The following is a 20,818-nucleotide window of genomic DNA, read 5'->3' on the forward strand; positions in this document are numbered from 1 at the left end:
TGGGTTGGAGGGAAGGGAAACTAGAGGCAGATAAAGAAGCTGTTGTCGTTGGCTGAGGGGGGTTCATGGCAGGCTGGACTTAGAGTAGAGCCAGGAAGTTGAAGTGATAGGGCAGGTGTCTGCCTGGAGGTGGAGTGTGCGATAGGAATGAACGATTCCGATCTTTTAGACTTGAGAGGAGGCTGATGTTATTAACAGGTTGTTCAGGAGGACAACAAGGTTGGTGCTTGTAGAGAAAAGGTAATTAATTCTGCTTTGAGCATGATGGGTTTAAGATGTCAAGGGAGAGATATCCAGTAGGCTTGGGGTGTATGGATCTGGAGCTAATGAGAGTGGTCAGGAGAGAGAGTTAGGTGTTACTACGTAGGTGGCAGTGGAAGCTGTGAGAATGGGTATTATCACTAAGCCAGATGGCTGGGTAAGAAGAACAAAGAGAGAATCTTGAGGAGCAGTAACATTTAAGGGGTGAAAGGGAGAGTCGTTTTCTTTGGTGATGGTGGTAGTCATTGTGGGTTGGGGAGTAAATGGGAAAAGGTGAAATAAAGAAAGAGAGGCAGTGAATGTAGACTTGATCTTGCAGAGAGTCTTTGTATGGAGGGGGGAAGAAAGGAAGATACGTAGAACGAGAGGGGAACAATTATTTGGAAGGAAGCTTTTTTTAAGGGGAGAGAAATGTGAACGTGTTTAGAGATTGATGGGAAGGAACCAATGTCAGTGGAGAAGGTGAGGGTGAAGACACAGGAGAGAGAGGTGATGATGAGCAGAGCAAGGTCCCGGAGGAGATGAGAAAATACAAAACTGAGAACATGTGAAGAGTGATGAGCCTTGGGGAGGAAGGTGGGAATGGAATGTTAGGATGAGGAAGAAGCAGGAGAGTGGAAGGAAGATTGGGGACACGATAAGAAGCTGTGGCCTCCATATTTTCTAGAAAGTGGAAGAGAGGTCAAAGGATGATAGATGCCTCATCCCTTCTTGAGAAAGAGGAATGACCAGATGAGTTTTACCTCTTATCTTCGGAGGGGTTAGAAAAATGAGCTTTACTCAAAGGGCTCATTCTGAAAATTCAATATCTACTCCATGCTTAACACTATTATGAGGTGTAGAACCCTTGGCTTATTTCCCCCTTTATAATTTTAAGTCTTGTTGAATTAATGGTCTTGTACCTTTAAGGTAAATGCCCTTTCTCGTTAACAAGCCTGTAATATAGATGCGTATCTATTTTTAGATGTAAGTAGTGTAGTTTTGAGTAGGCAGTTAAAGAACCTGTTATCAACATTGTCATTTTCAAAAGTCATCTGTCTTGATACGACAAGAGTACATCAGGTCTGTGTGTGGTTAGCAGCCTGGTGCCTTTATGCTACTTGATGGGGAAGAGGCTTTGTTTTGGAGTCGAGACTATGAAGGAAAGGAATAATGCTAACAGTTGATGACCTGGTAATTCTCTTTCTTTCACTGCCGCTTTGATGACTGACTGCCATCTTGTGCTGTGTACACGTTCAGGGTTTCCTGGGAGATCACTGGGCAGTGTGCTTCTCCTTTGCCCCATATCACGATACTAGAACAGATGTACACCTCTAAAAGCTCCCTAGACCTGGACTGGTGTGGACACCCTTGGCGTATCTGGACATGCCAGTGGCAATGGGAGTTCTAGAGCTGGCCTGTGGCCCACCGGTAGAAATGAGGACATTCCTACCACAACTCTTCCTGAGGGTTGTGGTAGGAATGCCTACCAAATTAGAAATCAAAATTCCTGGTGGTTGATCAGGACTTTAAGGAAACTTCTTGCCACTCTAAATCCTAAAACGAGGCCCGATCGCCTCTCCGATGGCTTTGGTAGTTCATAAACTAGCCAATGAGCATCAGTCCCTAGGACCCACTGCCCTTTCTTGGCAGAGAGAAGAAATATGGTCCTGGCTGATTTCCTTCCCTTCTTGGCTTCATCTCTACCACTCCCAGAATGGAAAGAATGTTGACCACCCCTAGATTGGGGTGCTGGTGGGTAACATCCCTTGGTGGCTGCTTTTGTCGCTTTGAAATCTGAGTTTGTGCCGTGCTGCTGAAAAGGATGTGTTCAAAAGTGCTTGAAAAATGTGAAGCCGTTTGACGTGTCTAGATTAGTGTGGAAAGATGGGGAGGAAAGAGGAACTGGCATGTACCAAGCGTCTCCTGTGTGCCAGGAACCGTGCTAGAGCTCTCTTCACGTGCTTGCCTAGCCCTTACAGCATATGGGTACGCATTTTCCCCGTGTTTCCCATGAGGAATTTGAGGTGAGCTTCTCTGCAGCCTCATATCCGCATAAGTGTGACTCCATATCTGTAACAGGAAGCTGTTTATCCTCGACAAGAAGTCAGAAGACCCGATAAGCTTACCTCCTGTGTGACTTTGGGGAAGAAACTTTATTTCTCTGACCTAGAGTTTCCTTTTCTCTGAAGTGAATACTAGTAGCTGATAGAAAACATAACTGATGATAACAACAAGTGACATTTTACAGCTCTTCACAGCTCAACAAGGATGAGGAAACCGAGGCGCAGAGACATTAAGTTGCTTATCCGAGGTCATTTGGGTCAGGGCAGGTAGAGGCCAGAGTAGACCAGAATGGCTGTGCTGACTCACGCGGTGCTCGTGAGGGTCAAGTCAGACAATCCGCGGAAACCTTGCTTTGAAATCCATAACGTGCTATACAAATTCAAGGTGTTAGCATTATTATAATTAGAGAAAGAAATAGCAACTTACAGCTTAGAGAGATTAACTGTAAAAATATTAGAATTAAAAAAAAGGAATTACTAAATCACATATATTAGCCACAATGAAATAAAAGAAAAAAATGAACCTCAAAACTGAAATTATTTTGCTATTTCAGTTTTGAGGTTCATTTTTTACAGTAGTCTCCTAGCACAGTGGTCTTGCAATGAAATTATATTACTGATTTGTAGATAACATTAGAAGCAAACTGAGGCAGCTCTGCATTTGCCGAAGTAATAAGAGGCAAAAAGCTTAAATGAAGGAGTGCTGTTAGTCATGAGCCACAAACCAGACATGTAATTTATGCCTGAAAATACTTGGAAAATGCATTTCCTTGATGATGGAGAAATTGTGATTACTTAGAAAATAATGGCTGTGGAGGTTACCTTTAAGGAATCAACCAATTATCAAGAACGGGAAGTAAAGAATTGGCCGAATTGAAAGAAGCCTGTAATTGATTGAAATGGCTAAATTTCCATTTTTGCCATGTTTATAATGTGCAACCAGGACGGCTAAGAATCCCTTGCTCCTTAAAAAGTTTCTTAAGACTCGGGAGGATGAAGAAGACGATTTAGTGTGAACCAGAAGTTGCTATGGTGTATAATGAGCGTCCATCATGTAGGTGTACATAAATGTATTTCAGGCCCCGTTGGGTTTTCTAGCCAGTGGATCTTATATCGACATCTTGAGAAATTTAAAAACTGGTTGACAGTTACCCACCTCCAGTGTTGGGAAGGCAGAGAGTTGACTCTGATGACCTGGTCTGTATTGTTAATTTTTTTTTTTTGTTTTTTTTATGGTACGCGGGCCTCTCACTGTTGTGGCCTCTCCCGTTGCGGAGCACAGGCTCCGGACGCGCAGGCTCAGCGGCCATGGCTCACGGGCCCAGCCGCTCCGCGGCACGTGGGATCTTCCCGGACCGGGGCACGAACCCGCGTCCACTGCATCGGCAGGCGGACTCTCAACCGCTGCGCCACCAGGGAAGCCCTGTTAATTATTTTGAGATTGTTGAGTGGTGGACTTCTTGAGGCTGTGTGTCTGTGTGTCCTCTGTGCCTAACCCAGCCTCATGAGTGTTTTGAATTTACCAGTGTGTGCTTTAGAATGACCACGGTAATTGCTCCTTGTAGCCACAGCACGTCTGTTACGGATCTTCCTTCAATCAGCAACTCAGAAAGTGTCACCAGTGAACTCAGCCTTGAACTATATCTGCTATGTAGTTCTGGTCACAAGTCCCCCTGAGACAATTGCTGTGTGAGGAAGCTAGTGGAAGGGAATTGACCTCCCTTCATCCCCCCAGGTTATCCCAGCTCCACCCCTTATGCCATTAGTGTACAGGAAGGCCCTACGGTTGGACCTATTAACTTGGCCCCGTAACTCCGTGTGCACGCATGCCTTCACCGGGTTAGACTTTAACACAGTTCTGCTTTTTAGTCATCATAAGGAAAGGCCATGTGAAAAACGTCTTTGCATCTTCTGTAAAATTGGTGCTGAAAAAACGACTTGTTTTACTGTTCAGAGGTTCTCGTAACCTTGTAACCGAACCAATGAGAAGAATTCCTTTTCACTTTTCAGTATCCGGCAAACGTTTATCTCATTTAAGGAATTAGGATGTGCTTCCTGCCATCAGACAAGAGAATTCTATAAGCTATGAGCTTTTTCTTTTGGCCTTTAGCTATCAAGAAGCTCAAAGTTCAATTTGACGTTCAGTCACAGTAACCAAGTTAGCTTAACCTTTGCTTTTCTGGTTATGTACCCTTTACTCCAGGCCACTGCAGATCCTTTATTGATGTAGGCAGGGTATGAATTATAATTTGATTCTGTTCGATTCAGCAACAATTTGCTGAGTACCTAGGATGCATCAGACATGGTACTAAGTGTTGAGGACACGAAGATGAATAAAAGGTAGTCTCTGACCTTGAAGAAAAGCCCATAGTTTTGTGCTGGAGAAGAACTCATAACTGTAGTAGACCCTATGTAGTAGGAGGTGGATTTTCTAGACTTATTTGGAGAGCTTTCAATCTTCGTCTGATTTTAGTCATGTAGACAACAGTTTTAGACATTGGACAGCTTAGAAATTCTCCTAATTTCAAGCATATTTTGAAGTCTAGAGATGGAAAAAAATTCTAAGCATGCATCAGAAACCCAGATCAGTAAAACAGTAAACCGAAATGAAGAGACGTTAAAACCTAAGCAGGGTCTCTCCACTGAAGATAAGATGGACATGTCCTTTTTACTTACTGCTGAAATATGAACAAGGATGTGACTAGCTTGCTTGCAAACAAATGGGCCTTGAGGTTCTTGGGTCCTGATGATGTTGGCCCAGAGAGAGTGAATGACTTCTCAGAACTTTGAGGTATTGTGGTGTTCTCTGTGACATCTGGGGGCAAAGTTCTGATTCTCTAGAACTGTCTTTCAATGAAAGTTCAAAGAATTTTCAGTAAATGATCAATGAACTGTCAATGAAAGGTCAATAACTTTGAGCTTCCTGGTAGCTAAGGCAAAAAGGGAAAGGTTATAGAATTCTCTTTGTCTAATGGAAGGAAGCATGTCTTAATTCATTAAAGGAGACAATATAAATGGAGGCATTTAAAAATAGGAAATGAAATGGTGTTGTTTCCCTTTGTTGGGTCAGATCCTGAAGATAGCAGGTATCACTTTTTATCAGGCAATCATCTGGTCCAAGAGGTAAACTATTTGAGGGACCAGCACAGCCCTGCAAGTATTTACAGCTTGCGTTGAATTCTACTGGGCCCTGACCACAATGAAATCTCTTTGTTTTTTAATTTAGGGATTGAATAGAGGCCGGTTTTGGCTGCTGCCCAAACGGTTCCTTGGGCACCTCCGTTGAAGGAGACTGCTGTATACAAAGAGTTTATTCTTGCCTTAGCTGAAAAGTAATTTCTGCCATTAAAACTGACAAACCTAGGGACTTTCAGGGAATAAAAGTGACTTCTACCCTTCTCTACCTATTAAATTATGCCTTTCAAATGTACTTCTGAACGTGGAGTGATTATTCAGCCGAGGATTATATGGAACTGTAATTGTTTAATCACTCCTCCAGCACCAAGGTTGCACGTGATGCAATATAAGATGTTCCTGAGTATAAGAAAACTAAAACTGACATATATTTATTTGATTTCTAAAACTCCCCATCCCCCATGGAGCCCTCTTAGCATATCATTAGCATGCTTTTCCTTAGTCTTTGAATATGATTTGCCCCGTGACCCGAGTTGAATGCTATATACAGTATGTGGGGATTATGGTAATAACAAGGCCAAGGTTGACCAGCTCGATTCCCTCTGGTTACTCCTTCTCTGGATCCTTTGCTGGGTCCTTCTCTTCTCTTAAAGGTTGACGTTCCACAGGGCTCTCTCCTGAGCCTGATCTTCTCATTCTTCGTTTCCTTTCCCTGGGTGATTTCATCTATTTCCAGCACTTCACCCTCCATTCATCCGCACACTCTCCCGTCGTGACACACAGAGAGCAGCACGCAGCCATACATCCTAGGTTTAGCCTGAGATGCCAGGCTTGAATAGGCACACACCAGGTGTTAAGGGCGTGTGAGCAACCTTAGATGTTAAACACCTGTCTTCAGTGGAGGTTGTACCAGCGGGGAGGTAGTCACCCCCTCCTGTACATGGAGAGCTTGCCTATGACTCCTGGGACATGGAGGCTACACAGGGTGGCCGTCTTCCCCAGGCGCTGGCCCTGCTGCCAGATGTCTCCATGGATGCTGGTAGCCTTCTTTCATTGCAGCATCTTGGGCCAGGGTAATGCAGCCTAGACACAAAGCAGCCCTTTGCCCCTGAATTCAGCAGCTGGTTTTGATAACACCTTTGGCAGGTAAAGAGAGTATACTGAAACGTCCTTGTGTTGATTCTCCATACAGAATGATGTAGTTGCCAACTTTGAAAATCGGACTTTGTTTTGATTTACTTAACCAACAGTTTAAATTCTTGAATAAATTTTTCTAAACCCTGGAAAAGACAGAGGAGAGCTTGAGTCACTGTTGATGAACAGTTTGCACCATTTCAAAGTAAACGAGTGTGAATCATCAATATGTAAACACAGTTGCCCCCAGAATATGTAGGCAGACACCAATAATTTATGCAGTCTTTGATTAAAAGGAATTGGATTCACTTTAGTCATACGTTAGCTCAATTCAATGTTGTTTAAGCCCATGCCTTTTCTAAACTGAATGTAGCCATGATAGCACAGTTTAACTGACTTCCTTATCCAACGGGCTAAGGCTTTTTCATGGTGTAATGTAGCACAAAGGGCTGACATGTCAAGAACAAACATAAGTCGAACATTCTATGATAATTCCAATGATCAGTAAGCGGAAGTTGTTAATCAGTGTAGAATGTACAGTTCAACTCATTGGACCTAAATTAAGTTATTTTGCTAATAAAATTCGTAAGCAACGTAATTTAAAACTTTCTCCCAATGAGCGTGTTTAAGTAAGAACAGGCCAGGGAGTATACAGACGTTAATCCCACAGCTCATTCCAAGAGGCTCTTTCAACAGTGTTATTGATTTCTTTCTCTTACATAGCACATGAAATGTATGAAATTATATGGCAGCATGAGAATTTTAAGGAACCCTATATGCTAGTCTACTTAGGGCATCTGTATGAAACATTAACATTAGGAAACACAAACCTATTCATTCTCTCTCCTCCCACCCCCATCTTTTTGTTATTTTAGACAAACAAAGGTGATGCACTTGCCAACCGAGTCCAGAACACGCTGGGAAACTATGATGAAATGAAGGATTTGTTAACTAACCATTCTAATCAGAATCATCTAGTGGGAATCCCAAAGAATTCCGTGCCCCAGACTCCCATCAACAAAAATGAACCAAGCTTTTTTCCAGAACAAAAGAACCGAATGATCACACCTCATCAGGATAGCACTCACTCCTCGGCACCAATGCCTCCACCTTCTGTTGTGATACTGAATTCAACCCTAATACACAGCAACCGGAAGTCAAAACCTGACTGGCCACGAGATAGTCAGAACACTAGCGTGGTACCGGCCAGCCAGGCTGGTAGTCAGCCCAACAAGACGCAGCCATCAACACAGGACCAGCCCCCTGCCAGGCTGGAAGACTTCTTCGTCTACCCAGCTGAACAGCCTCAAGTTGGAGCAGCTGAAGAGTCAAACCCACCCGCAAAGGAAGACGGTAACCTCAAGTCCAGTGGAGGGGATACGTTCAAAGAAATCTTTCAGTCCAGCTCACCAGAAGAATCTGAATTTACACTGCAGGCGCCTGGGTCTCCCCTAGTTGCCTCCTCTTTATTAGCTCCCAGCAGTGGCCTTGTGGTTCAAAACTTCCCACCAGGGGTTTACTGCAAAACAAGCGTGGGGCAGCAAAAACCAACCGCATATGTCAGACCCATGGATGGTCAGGACCAAGCCCCGGACATCTCTCCCACGCTGAAACCTTCAATTGAATTCGAGAACAGCTTTGGGAATCTGTCATTTGGGTCACTCTTGGATGGCAAACCCAGTGCACCCAGTTCAAAGACTAAACTGCCAAAGTTCACCATTCTCCAAACAAGTGAAGTAAGTAATTTTTAAAGTTTTGTTTTGCTTCTTTTTGTTTTGTTTCATACCTTCTTGAGCTGTAGATGCGACTCTTCAAGGTCAGAGTCTGAGTCTTGACCTCCTGTCACTTGTGACTTGACTGACACTCTGCAAATACAGTTAAATCTCCATAATTTGGAATGAGTTATAAAATAGTCTCAGAGAATGCATTTGTAGTAATATTCTGTACAAATCAATCACACTGGAGATTTTCATTGGTCCTAAGCAGGATGAGGTACATGAAAAGACTGTGAGTCACCCTAGGCCTTCGCTAACTGATAGCGTATCATAAACATAAAACACAGAAGTTCCTTAAGGTACAAGGATGTACAAGTGTGATTTGCTGGAACCGGAAGTGGAAGGCATTCTTTAAGAATCGTAGTTTCTTGAGCGCTTGCGGGGCTGTTCCTTGGCAAGATCTTAACGTTATCTTCCGTATCCCTCAATCTTTCCTTCTGCATCACCTTCTTCTACAGATGCCTACCTAACCCTCTTGTACTACCTTGATCCCTTCTGTCAAAGCCAAAAGCATTGCCTTATAAAAGAGAAGTCCAGAGGGACCAAAGCCTCTCCCAAAGGAATGAATCGCTAATGATTGGATCTCAGGCCTTGTGGCCCCTGGGTGGGGGGCATATATTGGGTGCCTCTCAGATGCCACCACGTGAGCGGCTGTCTACTGCACCTCAAGCGCTTGATTGCAGAAGAAATCACTGCTTTCACTGGTGACTAAAGGCTTGAAAAGACACGGAGGAAGAAAGTAGGTTGAAATTCTTACTCAGTAGGACTCACAGACAGTCTGTCTGAACCATTGCAGAGTCCGAGTTAGTGGTGTCTGAATTAGAGAAGTCTGACCACATGTACCCTGTGGCTCTTCTTTTATTCACACCCAGCAGATGCGCTGATTTCAGAGGACGATGGGAACACCAAGGAAGGGAGGACGGGGGCCCTTGGTTTGGGTTTTCTCAATGCATCTTTTGAGTATTATTTCATTTCTCAGGCGGTTTTGCTGTTGGTATCATCATCAATCATCAGGTCTCGTCAAGCTTCCTCCCAGGTATCTCTCCAGTCTGTCACCTCTTCACCCTCACCGCCTTCGAAGTGCCCGTGAGCATCTCTTGCCCGGGCTGCCTCCTGTCTGGTGTCCCTCCCTCTAGGCTCACCTCCCTTTCAAACCATCTTCCATCCAGGCCGATCCAGCGGGCAGATCTGACCATGTCACTCCCTGCTTTGTATTCCTCAGTGCCTTCTCATTGCTTCCAGGAAACAGTCCAAATTTCTTAGTCCCACATACAAAGCCCTTCACTCTCTGATCTCATACTCCCTTCCCGACCTCATACTTCACGACTTCTTCACATGCAGATGAGATCTCAGCCACGCGGAGCTACCTGTGGTTCCCCGTCATGTCCTGCTTTGTCACGCTTCCTTGCTTTTGTGCCTGCTGCCTCCTCAGCCTAGAATGTCTCTCCCTACCCCCCTTTGTCTTCCTGGTGAAGTCCTGTTTCTCCTTCAAGTCTACTTGGTTGTCACTTTTCTCCATGAAAGCTTCCCTGATTCCACGAGGCTTAATGACAAAGTCCTTTCTCTGGGCTTGCCGAGCGCCTTATATACACCTTGGCTGGCACTGACGTCACTGTATGGTAGTTACTCGTTTATGTGTCTGTCTCCTCTATTAGACTGTGAGCTCCCTGAGAGCAAGGAATGTCTCGTTCTTCTCTGTATCCCAAGTGCCTAGCAATCGCCTGGCGCATAGTAGATACTCAATAAATGTTTGTTGAATGAATGAACTTCAAAAATCGTTACTTGATTACATTTCCTAAGCCATAATGTTAATCAAATAACACGAACAAAGGTAAACAATTGCTAGAAGATCCATCCTCAGTTATATTTCCTTAATTGTACTCTGTCTGCCTGTGTCTTACTCTATTCTTGTCCTGCATGGTCATTTGGAAATCCTAAATCCTAATTTCCACCTGATGACTTAATACAGGAGTGTGATACTTAAAAGCCAGAAAGCAACCTACTTTGAAAGAGGGGGAGCCTAGTGGGAGGTGGGACATCATTCTTGCCCCATCTCTCGCCCTGGTCTCTTCTGCTCTTCTTTCTTTACACGGCAGTGCTGTTACTCAGGACTGGTCTGGAAATAGCACTGGCCCATCAAGAAGTCTGTTATCCTGTATCAACACCTCATTGGCAGAGTGACAGGTCACAGACCCGCTGAGATCCACTCCACTGTAATCCTCTCTCTTACACATTCTCAACATGGCTGGCCCAGATTCAGAAACGACTCCATGCTTTCACTCAGTGCTCGGGCACAGCGATGAGAGGTACATTTCCAAAGGGAGTCTGAGCTGTCATCAGCTCTGGTGGTGATGCTCCAAGGGGCAGCCTATGTGTACGCAGCCTTCAGTGACGGTACAAACAGACTTTGGTAGAGCCTTGTCTGAAAAATGGGTCGGATGCAATGAAGTCATGATAAGATATCAATGAAGAAAGTACTTATTTTAAAATATAGGTGTCAAGGAAGGATTTGAAGGAGGGGTAGAGAGAAGCTTAGGGCCCTAAGGTCAGGAGAGTAATATACAGGTTTCAAGGGCAATGTGAAAACCAAAAATAAGCGGAAGGGGAATGAGAAGTTAGCCAGCCTAAGAGAGAACTTAGAAGGTGTAGATTAAAACGTGAGCGGAAGTACAGACAGGGTGGGGCCTTATGGAACTTTGAACCTAATGGAATTGATGTGGCTGAAACTCTGACCGAGTCTGGACATTCACCCTATTAAATCTTGATGTACTTTTCAAAAGCACTTAGCATTAGAATTCAGCCCCAGTCCCTGGCGCCAAGAGTTCCAGGCCTGGGGTTCTGGGTCCCTGGTCAAAGTAACCATCTACAATGAGTGGTAGCATTGTTTTGAGTTATTACTGAAAAGGCTCGTCCATAGAGCAGTCATAGGATTTCTTTGAGCTTTCCCAGCTCTTTCCCTGGCTCAAGTGACAGGAGGCTGATGTGTGTTCATGAAGTGTATTTGGGCGGAGTGGGGGGTTGAATGACCGGGAAAAAGACACGTTCTCAGATACACGAATAAGCAGATATGAAGATATTAGTGAGTTGAGGGATCATAAACTATTTATTATTGGAATGAAATGTGCATGTGTGTGTGTGTGTGCCCTTATTTGTTTCTGTGTCTACACTTGTGTACGTAGTGGAGACATTTTAATTATTTCCCATCCTTGAAACTTTCCTTGCTTCTTAGAATTTCTGTACCGATAATAAGGATACTAATAAATACTAACTAAAAAGGACACTAATAAAATCCAGCTTTATTGCCAAAGGTCAGCTTTTCAGTGGAAGCACGCTTTTTAAACAAATGATTTGTTTAAAAGCTTAACTCACTATCTTTCCAGGAAACAAACAAGCAAACAAACGAAAGACTGATGTGTCCTGCAGTTGCACTTCGAAGACTTTTCTGTGAACTGCATCTGAAAATCATATCATGTATTCAGCGTTTCCATCCAATAAGCTTTCATTCCAATAAGCTTCCATAAGTACAGTATGAATGTGTGGAGTGTCATCACCATAAAGGGTCATTTGCTTTCCGAGGTGCTCTTGGCTGTGACCTAAGACTATCTGAGGTTCCGGTTGCCTCGAAATTAGGAGCCTCTTCGAAAAGTTGAACGGAACTGATGTGAATGATGGGATTTGGCTTTAGCTCATTTTAGTGGCTCGCTTTGCCCGCCAGCTGAAAGTTATTCCTCGCATTTGTGACTGTGCCTGCCTTGTTTTATACCCTATGCAGTGAACACTGTGGCTGTAATTAGCTTTATTTATCGTACGTGGATAGGAAGCTCAGGTCCCTTGTGTGAGAACTGTAGAGAAGGGTGGGAACTTAACATTCGTGAGCTGGATGCACCCGGGCAGCTACACAGGAACCGTAGAGGCAGATCCTTCCAAGAATGGAAGGCCGTCCAGCTGCTGGATGCAACCCATGCTAAGCATTTTTCACTTGATGTACATCGTGAATTTCTTTTTTTGCCCATTCTTATGGAAATAAAATAGTATTCAGTCTAAGGCTCTCACTGCTTTAATCCCCACCTCGCTGGGAATGAATGGAGAAACCTTGGAAAGGCCTCACACTTTCAAGGGTGCCAGCAGAGACCTTGACCTTAAGATGTATCCCGTAGAAGTGTAGGATCCAGAAAGCTTTGTATGTTCTCTGCCAGTCCATTGCATAGTAGTTGCTTTTTTCTTTATGCTTTTTGACTAACTCTTCCAACTGCTTGGTCTCATTGGGATTAAAATTCATTTTCCTCACCACCCCTCTTCATTTGCCCTCCGCCCCCCCTGCAACTTCAGTGTCTCTCTAAGCTGAATGAAGTCGGCTTCGCCGAGCATCTGAAAAGCATCGTCAGTAATGCCAGTAGAACTTGGAGCCTCACGTTCTTTGTGATGGAGAGGTCAGAGACGCTGGGAGAGGATTTATTTAAGGTTGTCGTATTTCGGTGATTAAAAAAAGGTGTCTTGGGGGGGCGCCTGAGACCACCGTCACAATCATAACGGTGTCTCACCAGAAAGTGATGCATAGCAGTAACCCCAGAAGGTTTCACAGAGGCAGAATGCAAGATAGATTCTTCAATTTAATTTTTATTTTATATTGGGGGATAGTTGATTTACAACGTTGTGTTAGTTTCAGGTGTACAGCAAAGTGATTCAGTTATACATACATCCATTCTTTTTTAGATTCTTTTCCCATATAGGTTATTACAGAGTACTGAGTAGAGTTCCCTGTGCTCTACAGTAGGTCCTTGTTGATTATCTGTTTTATATATAGTAGTGTGTACGTGTTAATCCCAAACTCCTAACTTATCCCTCCCTCCACACCTTTCCCCTTTGGTAACCATAAGTTTGTTTTCGAAGTCTGTGAGTCTGTTTCTGTTTAGTGAAGTCAGACAGAAAAAGACAAATATCATATAACATCACTTATAAGGGGAATCTAAAAAGATGGTACAAGTGAACTTATTTACAGAGTAAGATAGATTTTTTTTTTTTTTTTTTGCGGTACGCGGGCCTCTCACTGTCGTGGCCTCTCCCGTTGCGGAGCACAGGCTCCGGACGCGCAGGCTCAGCGGCCATGGCTCACGGGCCCAGCTGCTCCGCGGCACGTGGGATCCTCCCGGACCGGGGCATGAACCCGTGTCCCCTGCATCGGCAGGCGGACTCTCAACCACTGCGCCACCAGGGAAGCCCAGTAAGATAGATTTTGAACTTGATCTTGAATACTGGGTGGAATCACAATAGGTGAAGAGGGATCTGCAGGGCAGGACCGTTCACGTGCGTGCAAATTAGTGATGGGTGGAGAGACTGTCAGGTACAAAAAAGGGAGATAAGAACATACAAGGTATATTCTGAGCATAGGCCGGTTTGCCTGTGACTGAGGGTTTATCGGACCAAAGTGAGATGGGGCTCAAAAAGCCAGCCTTAAGTGTCTTGAATGCCTAGGTGATGTGGCGTCCAGATTGTGATGCTGAACTTGAAACCCCACTGTCCCAGGGGCTTCATGGGTGGTGGCCTAGGAACTCTCAGGCCAATCCCTGTCACCGACTCAAGCGGTAATTTCTGAGCTCCTGCGTTCTCTATTCCCTTACCCGAAAGCACGTCTCATTTCTTGCTCTGTAGGCATCGGTTTTCCTCCGCCTGCTTTCCCAAGGCTCTTTCTAGAGCAGCGCTGAAATGGTTGTTGCAAACGACGCTCTCCTCCCCTGTCCTTCCTTAGCCCCTCTCCCTCCATTTTCTCTAGTCAAACTCGGGAAGAGAGCTCAACTTTGGCCTAGTAAAGGTTGTGCAAATGCCTGGGTCTTTTTTTATTTCCCCCTCTCATCTCCTCAGGTCCTCTTCTTTAGCATGTATATTTCTTTTCTAAGGCTGTGTGTAAGTGATTCAGCCATCAACATCCTGGAACCATGTCAGCTATTTCAACATTCCATTTTTTAAAATTAATTAGACTGTTTGATTTCAGTGCAACAGTCTTGGTGCCCTGTGCTTTTAAATCCCTTGTCACTTTTAACACTTTTCTTTCTTTTTTTTTTTTTTTTGGTTGGAAAGATTGATTTATTCTTATTCTGAAAGAAAACCTTTAATTTTTATACTCTGCCAATTAAAATCATCATTAATAAGGATACATTTTAAAACATTGCTATTTATTCGTCACTTTAGTAATCCTCTGTGAGGGGATGTGTGGTATATTACAAAGTACAGTTTGAACGAGGTCTCCTGAGATGTGGGTTTCACTTCTCGCCTGGACTTGCTGCGTGAACTTGAGAGAGAGATTTTACCTCTCTAGGCCTCTCGTTAGATGGGGAATTCAGATTAGCTCATCAGTGAGGTTTCTTCCAGCCGTAAATCTCTGAGGGCGTGCTTCTCCTTTGTGGTTAAGCCCAAACCCACCTTGTCTGTAAAGGCCCTTCAGCTGTTGCCTCCCTTCAAGAGTGTGGGCCTTGACTGCCTGGAGTGTGTGAGCCTTGTCTGCCCACCTCTCAGTCCCAACCTTCAGAACAGTTGGGGAATTTTGAAGACTTGGCCAATATGGGCAAACTAGAATTGGATCTTCTTTTGGGATTGGATACCAATTCGGCGTGGACTATTATCATATTTCAACTCATTTTTTATAGAAAGATAAACAGCTATAGGCTGCATTTCACTGAAAGACACCAAGCTGTGAACTCAGGAAAGTCTCCTAAGCGTTTTGTCACCACCCACTAACATAATGAAAGATGGAGGACTTCTGTTTTCACATGACTTCTAGGAAAATATTTTGACAGATTCAGTATGCAGTAAAGCGATAAGCTTTTGTTACGTGTGTTCCAAATCATCCTGTTATCACTGGATATATCGATTAGCTTAGTACATTCTGAGCCAGTCATAAAAAACAGACTGTTCACACATTCTGTGCTAAAGAATAAGAAAAATTGACGGCTAGATAACCATATTGACTCAAGCCAAACAGTGAATGCGAAGGGCTTTAGAAAGGAGTTATAAAACTCTTTATGGCTGTTGTAAGTCTCTTAAGTATTTTTTTTTAATTGACGTGAAAGCAAACGATCTTTAATTGACTACCTTTTTAAAAAGTGCTATGCTTTGGTTACCGAATAGAGTTTATAATATAGGTGACAATAACAAAAACCTATTACCTTTATACTTATGGTTTACAGTTGCTTTCATATACATCATCTTATTTTTTTCCAGCTTTATTGAGGTGTAATTGACAAATAACAATTGTGTATGTTCAAGGTGTACAGCTAGATGTTGTACACCTTGATGTTTTGATATACGTAAACATTGTGAAATAACCTCCACAATCATGCTAGTCATTGCGTATGTGGTGAGAACACAAAATCTACCCTCTTAGCAAATTTCAAGCGTAGAGCATGGTATTATTAACTATAGCCACCATGCTGTATATTAGGTCTCCAGAACTTATTCATCCTGCATAACGGAAACTTTGTACCCCTTGACCAATATCTCCCTATTTCCCCCAAATCCCCAGCCATCTTATTTTGATTTGATTCTCACGGGGCCTGGGATTATTATCATTCTCGTTCCACAGATGCAGAAATGTAGTCTGGGAGAGACCAAGGGTTACTTGCCTAAAGTCGCACAGCCAGCAAATGGCAATGCTGGGACTAGAGCCCAGGTCATCAGTGCCATTTCCATGATGCCATGGAAATTCAATTTTCTAAAATTAGCTTCTCTACTGGCGTGTAAGGGGCAAGAGAATAATGAGCTGAATCCAGCGTAAGTTGAAGTTCCCCTGATGGGTTCATATTTCAAAAGTCAGGGGCCAAACCTACCAAAAGAGCAATTTTTCCTATGGTATTATAGGTTACACTCATGTGTTTTTCATTTACAAATATGGTGAGAAGTAGTGTTTTTGCAATATTCCTAAATGAGTAACATATGACACAACTTGTTAGAGGACGTCTTCTTGGTTCATGAAGTTTCTGAGTTTTTGTCTATTTGGTAGGATGACTTTAGCAGAATGCTCAGACAACAGAGGTAAAATCTGGATTTCTGTGGCTGAAACACAACCATCCTCTAGATAAACGTTAGGTGCGAATGAGGGGTCAATTAAAAGTGGGCATGTAAATAATTGTTATAGAAGGAGTAAGAAGTCTCTCAAATGTTTGAGCCCCCCAAGTATAGTAATAGAAAAAACTTACAGATCATCAAATTTCAAGAGTACTTAGCAAGGAGCAGGAAGGATCCCTGGCTTTTATCCGTAGATGCTGAATGGGTGAGTCTCCCTGTACCTTAGCAAAAGAATGCAGGGAATCCATCGACTGCCTCCTCAGAAAATCACTGTGAGAATCCGTGAACTAACTAGCTGTGAAAGTTCTTTGAAAATTTTACCAGGGTCTGGAAATGGGAGATATATTAGTTTTCCATAGACGGCCATAACAAAGTATCATAAACTGGGTGGCTTAAAACACCAGAAATTTATTCTCTCACAGTTACGGAGGCTAGAAATCCAAAAAGGCATTGGCAGGGTTGAGCTCCCTCCAAAGGCTCTAGAGCAGGATTCTTCCTGGCCTCCTCTAGCTTCTGGTGGCCCCAGGCATTACTTGGCTTGTAGACGCATCACTCCACTCTCTGCGTTCGTCTTCACATGGCCTTCTCCTCTGTATGTCTCTCTGTATCCTCTCCTCTTCTTAAAAGGACATCAGTAATTGGATTTAGGGCTCACTCTATATCCAAGATGATTTCATTTCTAGATCCTTAACTAGTTACATCTGCGAAGACCATAGTTCCAAATAGTTACATTCTGAGGTTCTAGGTAGATATGAGTTTTGGGGGGACACGAGTCTACCCACTACGAGAAGTGTCATTTCTTCACACGTCCCAGACTGGGAATGGAGGGAGGCCAGTAGTGTTCATTATGAAAAACCCAAGCCAGTCCACAAGAGGGAGGTGGGCTTCTGCACCTCAGAACTGAATTCAGGTTTAGTCCGCAAAGGTTCTGAGCCAACTTCTCTTTAAGCTCTTCACTTTGACTGTGGATAAACTGTTAAATACAGTTGTGGAGAAGTGATTTTTAAAAATCCTTTAGATAGTAGCTATAAAGTTTCTTCCTAATTAAGTAATAGAGAAAAAAGAATTTGTTAATGCAGTTGACTTGATTATGAACTAGAGCTTAGGTGGGCAATTTTTTCCATGAAGTAAATATTTTCAGCTTTGTGGGACACACAGTCTGGCAAATCCTCAACTCTGTCACTGTAGCATGGGAACAGCCATAGACAACACGTAAATGAAGGGGCATGGCTGTATGCCAATCAAATTTTACATGTGAATACCAAAACTCAAATATCCCCTATTTCCGTGTTTCACAAAATATTCTTTTGATTTCTTTCAACCATCTTACAGTGTAGAAACCATGTGCTGACCCCTGGGCTAGATCTAGACAAAGCTTCAGACAGCAAAAAACATTGGCTTGCTCTACCTGTCATCAATAGGAAGATGGCTTTGAGAAGAGAGGGGAGGAAGGTCAGCTGTACAACCTGCAGAGAGCAGAATCCTGGATCAGGAAAGGTGCTGGTGGTGAAGGTAGAGCTGGCCGGTGGGGGAGAGGCTCCTCCAGGCCTGCAGGCAGATGGATAAGAAGGCTTGGTACCCAGGATTAGAAATAGTCTTCGCACCACAAATCACGTCTCTGCTCAGGAGGGTTCTCTTTCCTTAGTGACTCATGGGGTGAAGGTCATTTTCTCTTTTGCTTTCTTAGAATTGGAGTGCCTAAGCTCCTAGGACAGGGGACCATTTGCGTGCTCGGTCTGGGCTCAGAATCACAGATGCAAAGAGATGATCTCAGAGATAACCAGTAAAAAGAAGCTGGTCCTATCTTTTTTTTTTTTTTTTTTTTTTTTGTGGGAGTCCCTGTAGGGACATTTTTTTTAAAAAATTGGAGTATAGTTGCTTTACAATGTTGTGTTAGTTTCTGGTCCTATCATTTTATCGAGGGAGTAGAACCTAGTCTAAACCCAATTAGGATTCTGGACTGGGAGGACAAAAGTGTGTATTTGACTTGGGTGTGGGGTGGAAGGGATTTCTAAGATCCTAGGAATAGCATGTCCTCTGGCATAGACTGTGACTTTGGGTTAAGTGAGGTGAAAGGGCTGATGGTCTGTGGAAGCCCCTATAGGCTCTTCATAGCCGGCGTGTGGGGTGTTTGTGTATGCATGTGTACATATGCCTGTGCCGTTGTCCGTGTGTCTCTCTGGGGGAACCTGCGAAAGCAGTGGAATTCTGGGAGGAGAAGGCTAGAGAACGATGGCTTTCTTGGTACTTCATGAAGTTTTTGCCCAGCCTCCACGGCAGTACTAGGTTCTGAGGTGACTTAGAATGAAAGAGTGATAGGAGAAAGGATCTATTTTGTTGAGGTTTTAAAGGTGAGATGAGGTTGAGCTGAAGCTTCAAGTTGAAATGCGTGGGTTGATGGAAAAAAAGGATGTCGAAATGAAATGGACTGTGTAAAGCCTTGGCAGTTGGTTGGAGTTTCAAGGGCTGTGCTTTTTATGATATAAGCAGTGATAGCTCACTGCTTAAAGTATGTACCATTGAAGAATGCTACAACTATGTTGCAATTTCATTAAATAGGTTGCTGATGGGAGAAGTAGCTGCCATCTTGCAGTTCCAGGGGTCACCATTCACATAGACTCTACAATGGGACTGATGTCTCCTGAAGCTGGTTAAGGAGATGACCCTGGTTTTAGAGCAAACCTCTTCTTTGACCTTCCTCTGCCTTTCAGCATCCCCTGTTCATCCAGGTCTTGATGTAAACTTACTGGGGAAGCCGGCTTCCCAAGGGACATCCAGAAATGCCCTCCCAGGCACCTGCTGGAAATGAAATCAAGATGCTCACCCTGAGTGGAGTCTCGCCAGTTGGTCTCTCCTTTGTACTGAGACACCCAAACTATCTCTCTGCAGCTCTACTCTATTTACTTGAACAAATGTGGCCTTCAGATCACTGGGGAGATGGGAAGATCTAACATCCCTTCCCAGGCAAAAAGGACCCACATCAGAGAGTTAAGTCTGAATCCACAATCCACCTAAAATAAATCTCAAAGAAAGTAGTTTTGTTGGATATTTGAGTGCAACATCTGGCCCAAGGCCAAACGTATAAACAACAGTGTAACATTTTGAGTTGTTCACATTGAGTCTGATATTATGAATTGGGATGATTTAAATCTGAAAATATTATAATATGCATTGTTGGAAAGATCCATTAGAAGAGACTGCGTATCTCATATCTTCTTTTATTGATTGACTTTATTTATTCATTCAGCAAACTTTTATTGAGCACCCACTGTGCTAGGAGCTGGAAGACTGAGATAATGAAGACATGTTGCCTGATCTTAAGTAGCTTAAGTCAGGGCATATGGACACAAAAGCAGAAAAATCACAGTGAAGTGTAATAGATGGTTGTTCACTATTCTGTGGGAACTGAGAGAATGGTTAAGGGTGTCTGAAATGTTCAGAAAAGCTTCTTGAAGGAAGTAGTAACTTGAGTGCTAGCTCTTGAAGTGTGATTAGAAGTTTTCTTGGTGAAGAAGTGGCCGTGTAGGCACCCTACCACGTAAACCCACATCAAGTTGTAAGTGAGCCCGTTGACTCCTGGGATTCATGAGACACAAAAGAATCAGCTGTGTTTGGGGAGTTAGGAGGAGACTTTTTAAAATTAATTGATCTCTTTATTTTTGGCTGCGCTGGATCTTCGTTGCTGCGCGCGGGCTCCCTCTAGTTGCGGCGAGCGGGGGCTACTCTTCCGTTGCGGCGCGTGCGGGCTTCTCATTGCGGTGGTTTCTTTTGTTGCGGAGCACGGGCTCTAGGCGCGCGGGCTTCAGTAGTCGTGGCACGTGGGCTCTAGAGCGCAGGCTCAGTAGTTGCGCACAGGGCCTGAATTGCTCCGCGGCATGTGGGATCTTCCCGGACCAGGGCTCGAACCCGCGTCCGCTGCAGTGGCAGGCGGATTCTTAACCACTGCGCCACCGGGGAAGCCCCGAGGAGGAGACTTTTAATGCTGTGAGTACAGGAGATGATGTTGTAGAAAAGTCACGTTGGCGGGGTGGGGGTGGGGGGGTGGGGGGGGGGGGTGGGGGGGGGGGGGCGTGGGCAGGAGAGTAGGGGAAAGGGAGTTGATGTCGTCATAGGGCTGGTAAGGTTTGAGGCAGAAAGAGTACTGAGCAGGCTGTTGAAATATTCCAGGCCAGAAATGCTAACAGTTTGAATTAGGGCCGATTTTGAGATAGATTTTTAAGGTTGACTAGATGAGATTCGGTGATTAATTAGATGGGCCATTGAGAGGAAGCCCGCGGAGAGGATCTAAAACGACTCTGAGGTTTCTGGCTGGTGACACCATTACCCAAGATTCTTTTCTTTGACACCCAAGTCTTCACAAAGCAGATAAGTTTCTTTCTTTTATCTCTTTTCTTGTCATGCTGTCATGAT

General features: G+C 43.9%; 1 protein-coding gene across 1 annotated transcript in view; it reads left to right on the forward strand.

Moving 5' to 3' along the window:
- AFF2 (AF4/FMR2 family member 2) overlaps nucleotides 1-20,818 on the forward strand; it is a 499,888-nt gene that overhangs the window by 157,788 nt on the left and 321,282 nt on the right. The window contains exon 3 of the mRNA XM_029240247.1: nucleotides 7,451-8,311. Within this exon, the coding sequence (XP_029096080.1) occupies nucleotides 7,451-8,311 (861 nt within the window). The remainder of the gene's footprint in view (nucleotides 1-7,450; nucleotides 8,312-20,818) is intronic.

The sequence above is a fragment of the Monodon monoceros genome, unplaced genomic scaffold, assembly GCF_005190385.1.
Source record: "Monodon monoceros isolate NGI ecotype Baffin Bay Population unplaced genomic scaffold, NGI_Narwhal_1 Super_Scaffold_22, whole genome shotgun sequence".
Lineage (NCBI taxonomy): Eukaryota > Metazoa > Chordata > Mammalia > Artiodactyla > Monodontidae > Monodon > Monodon monoceros.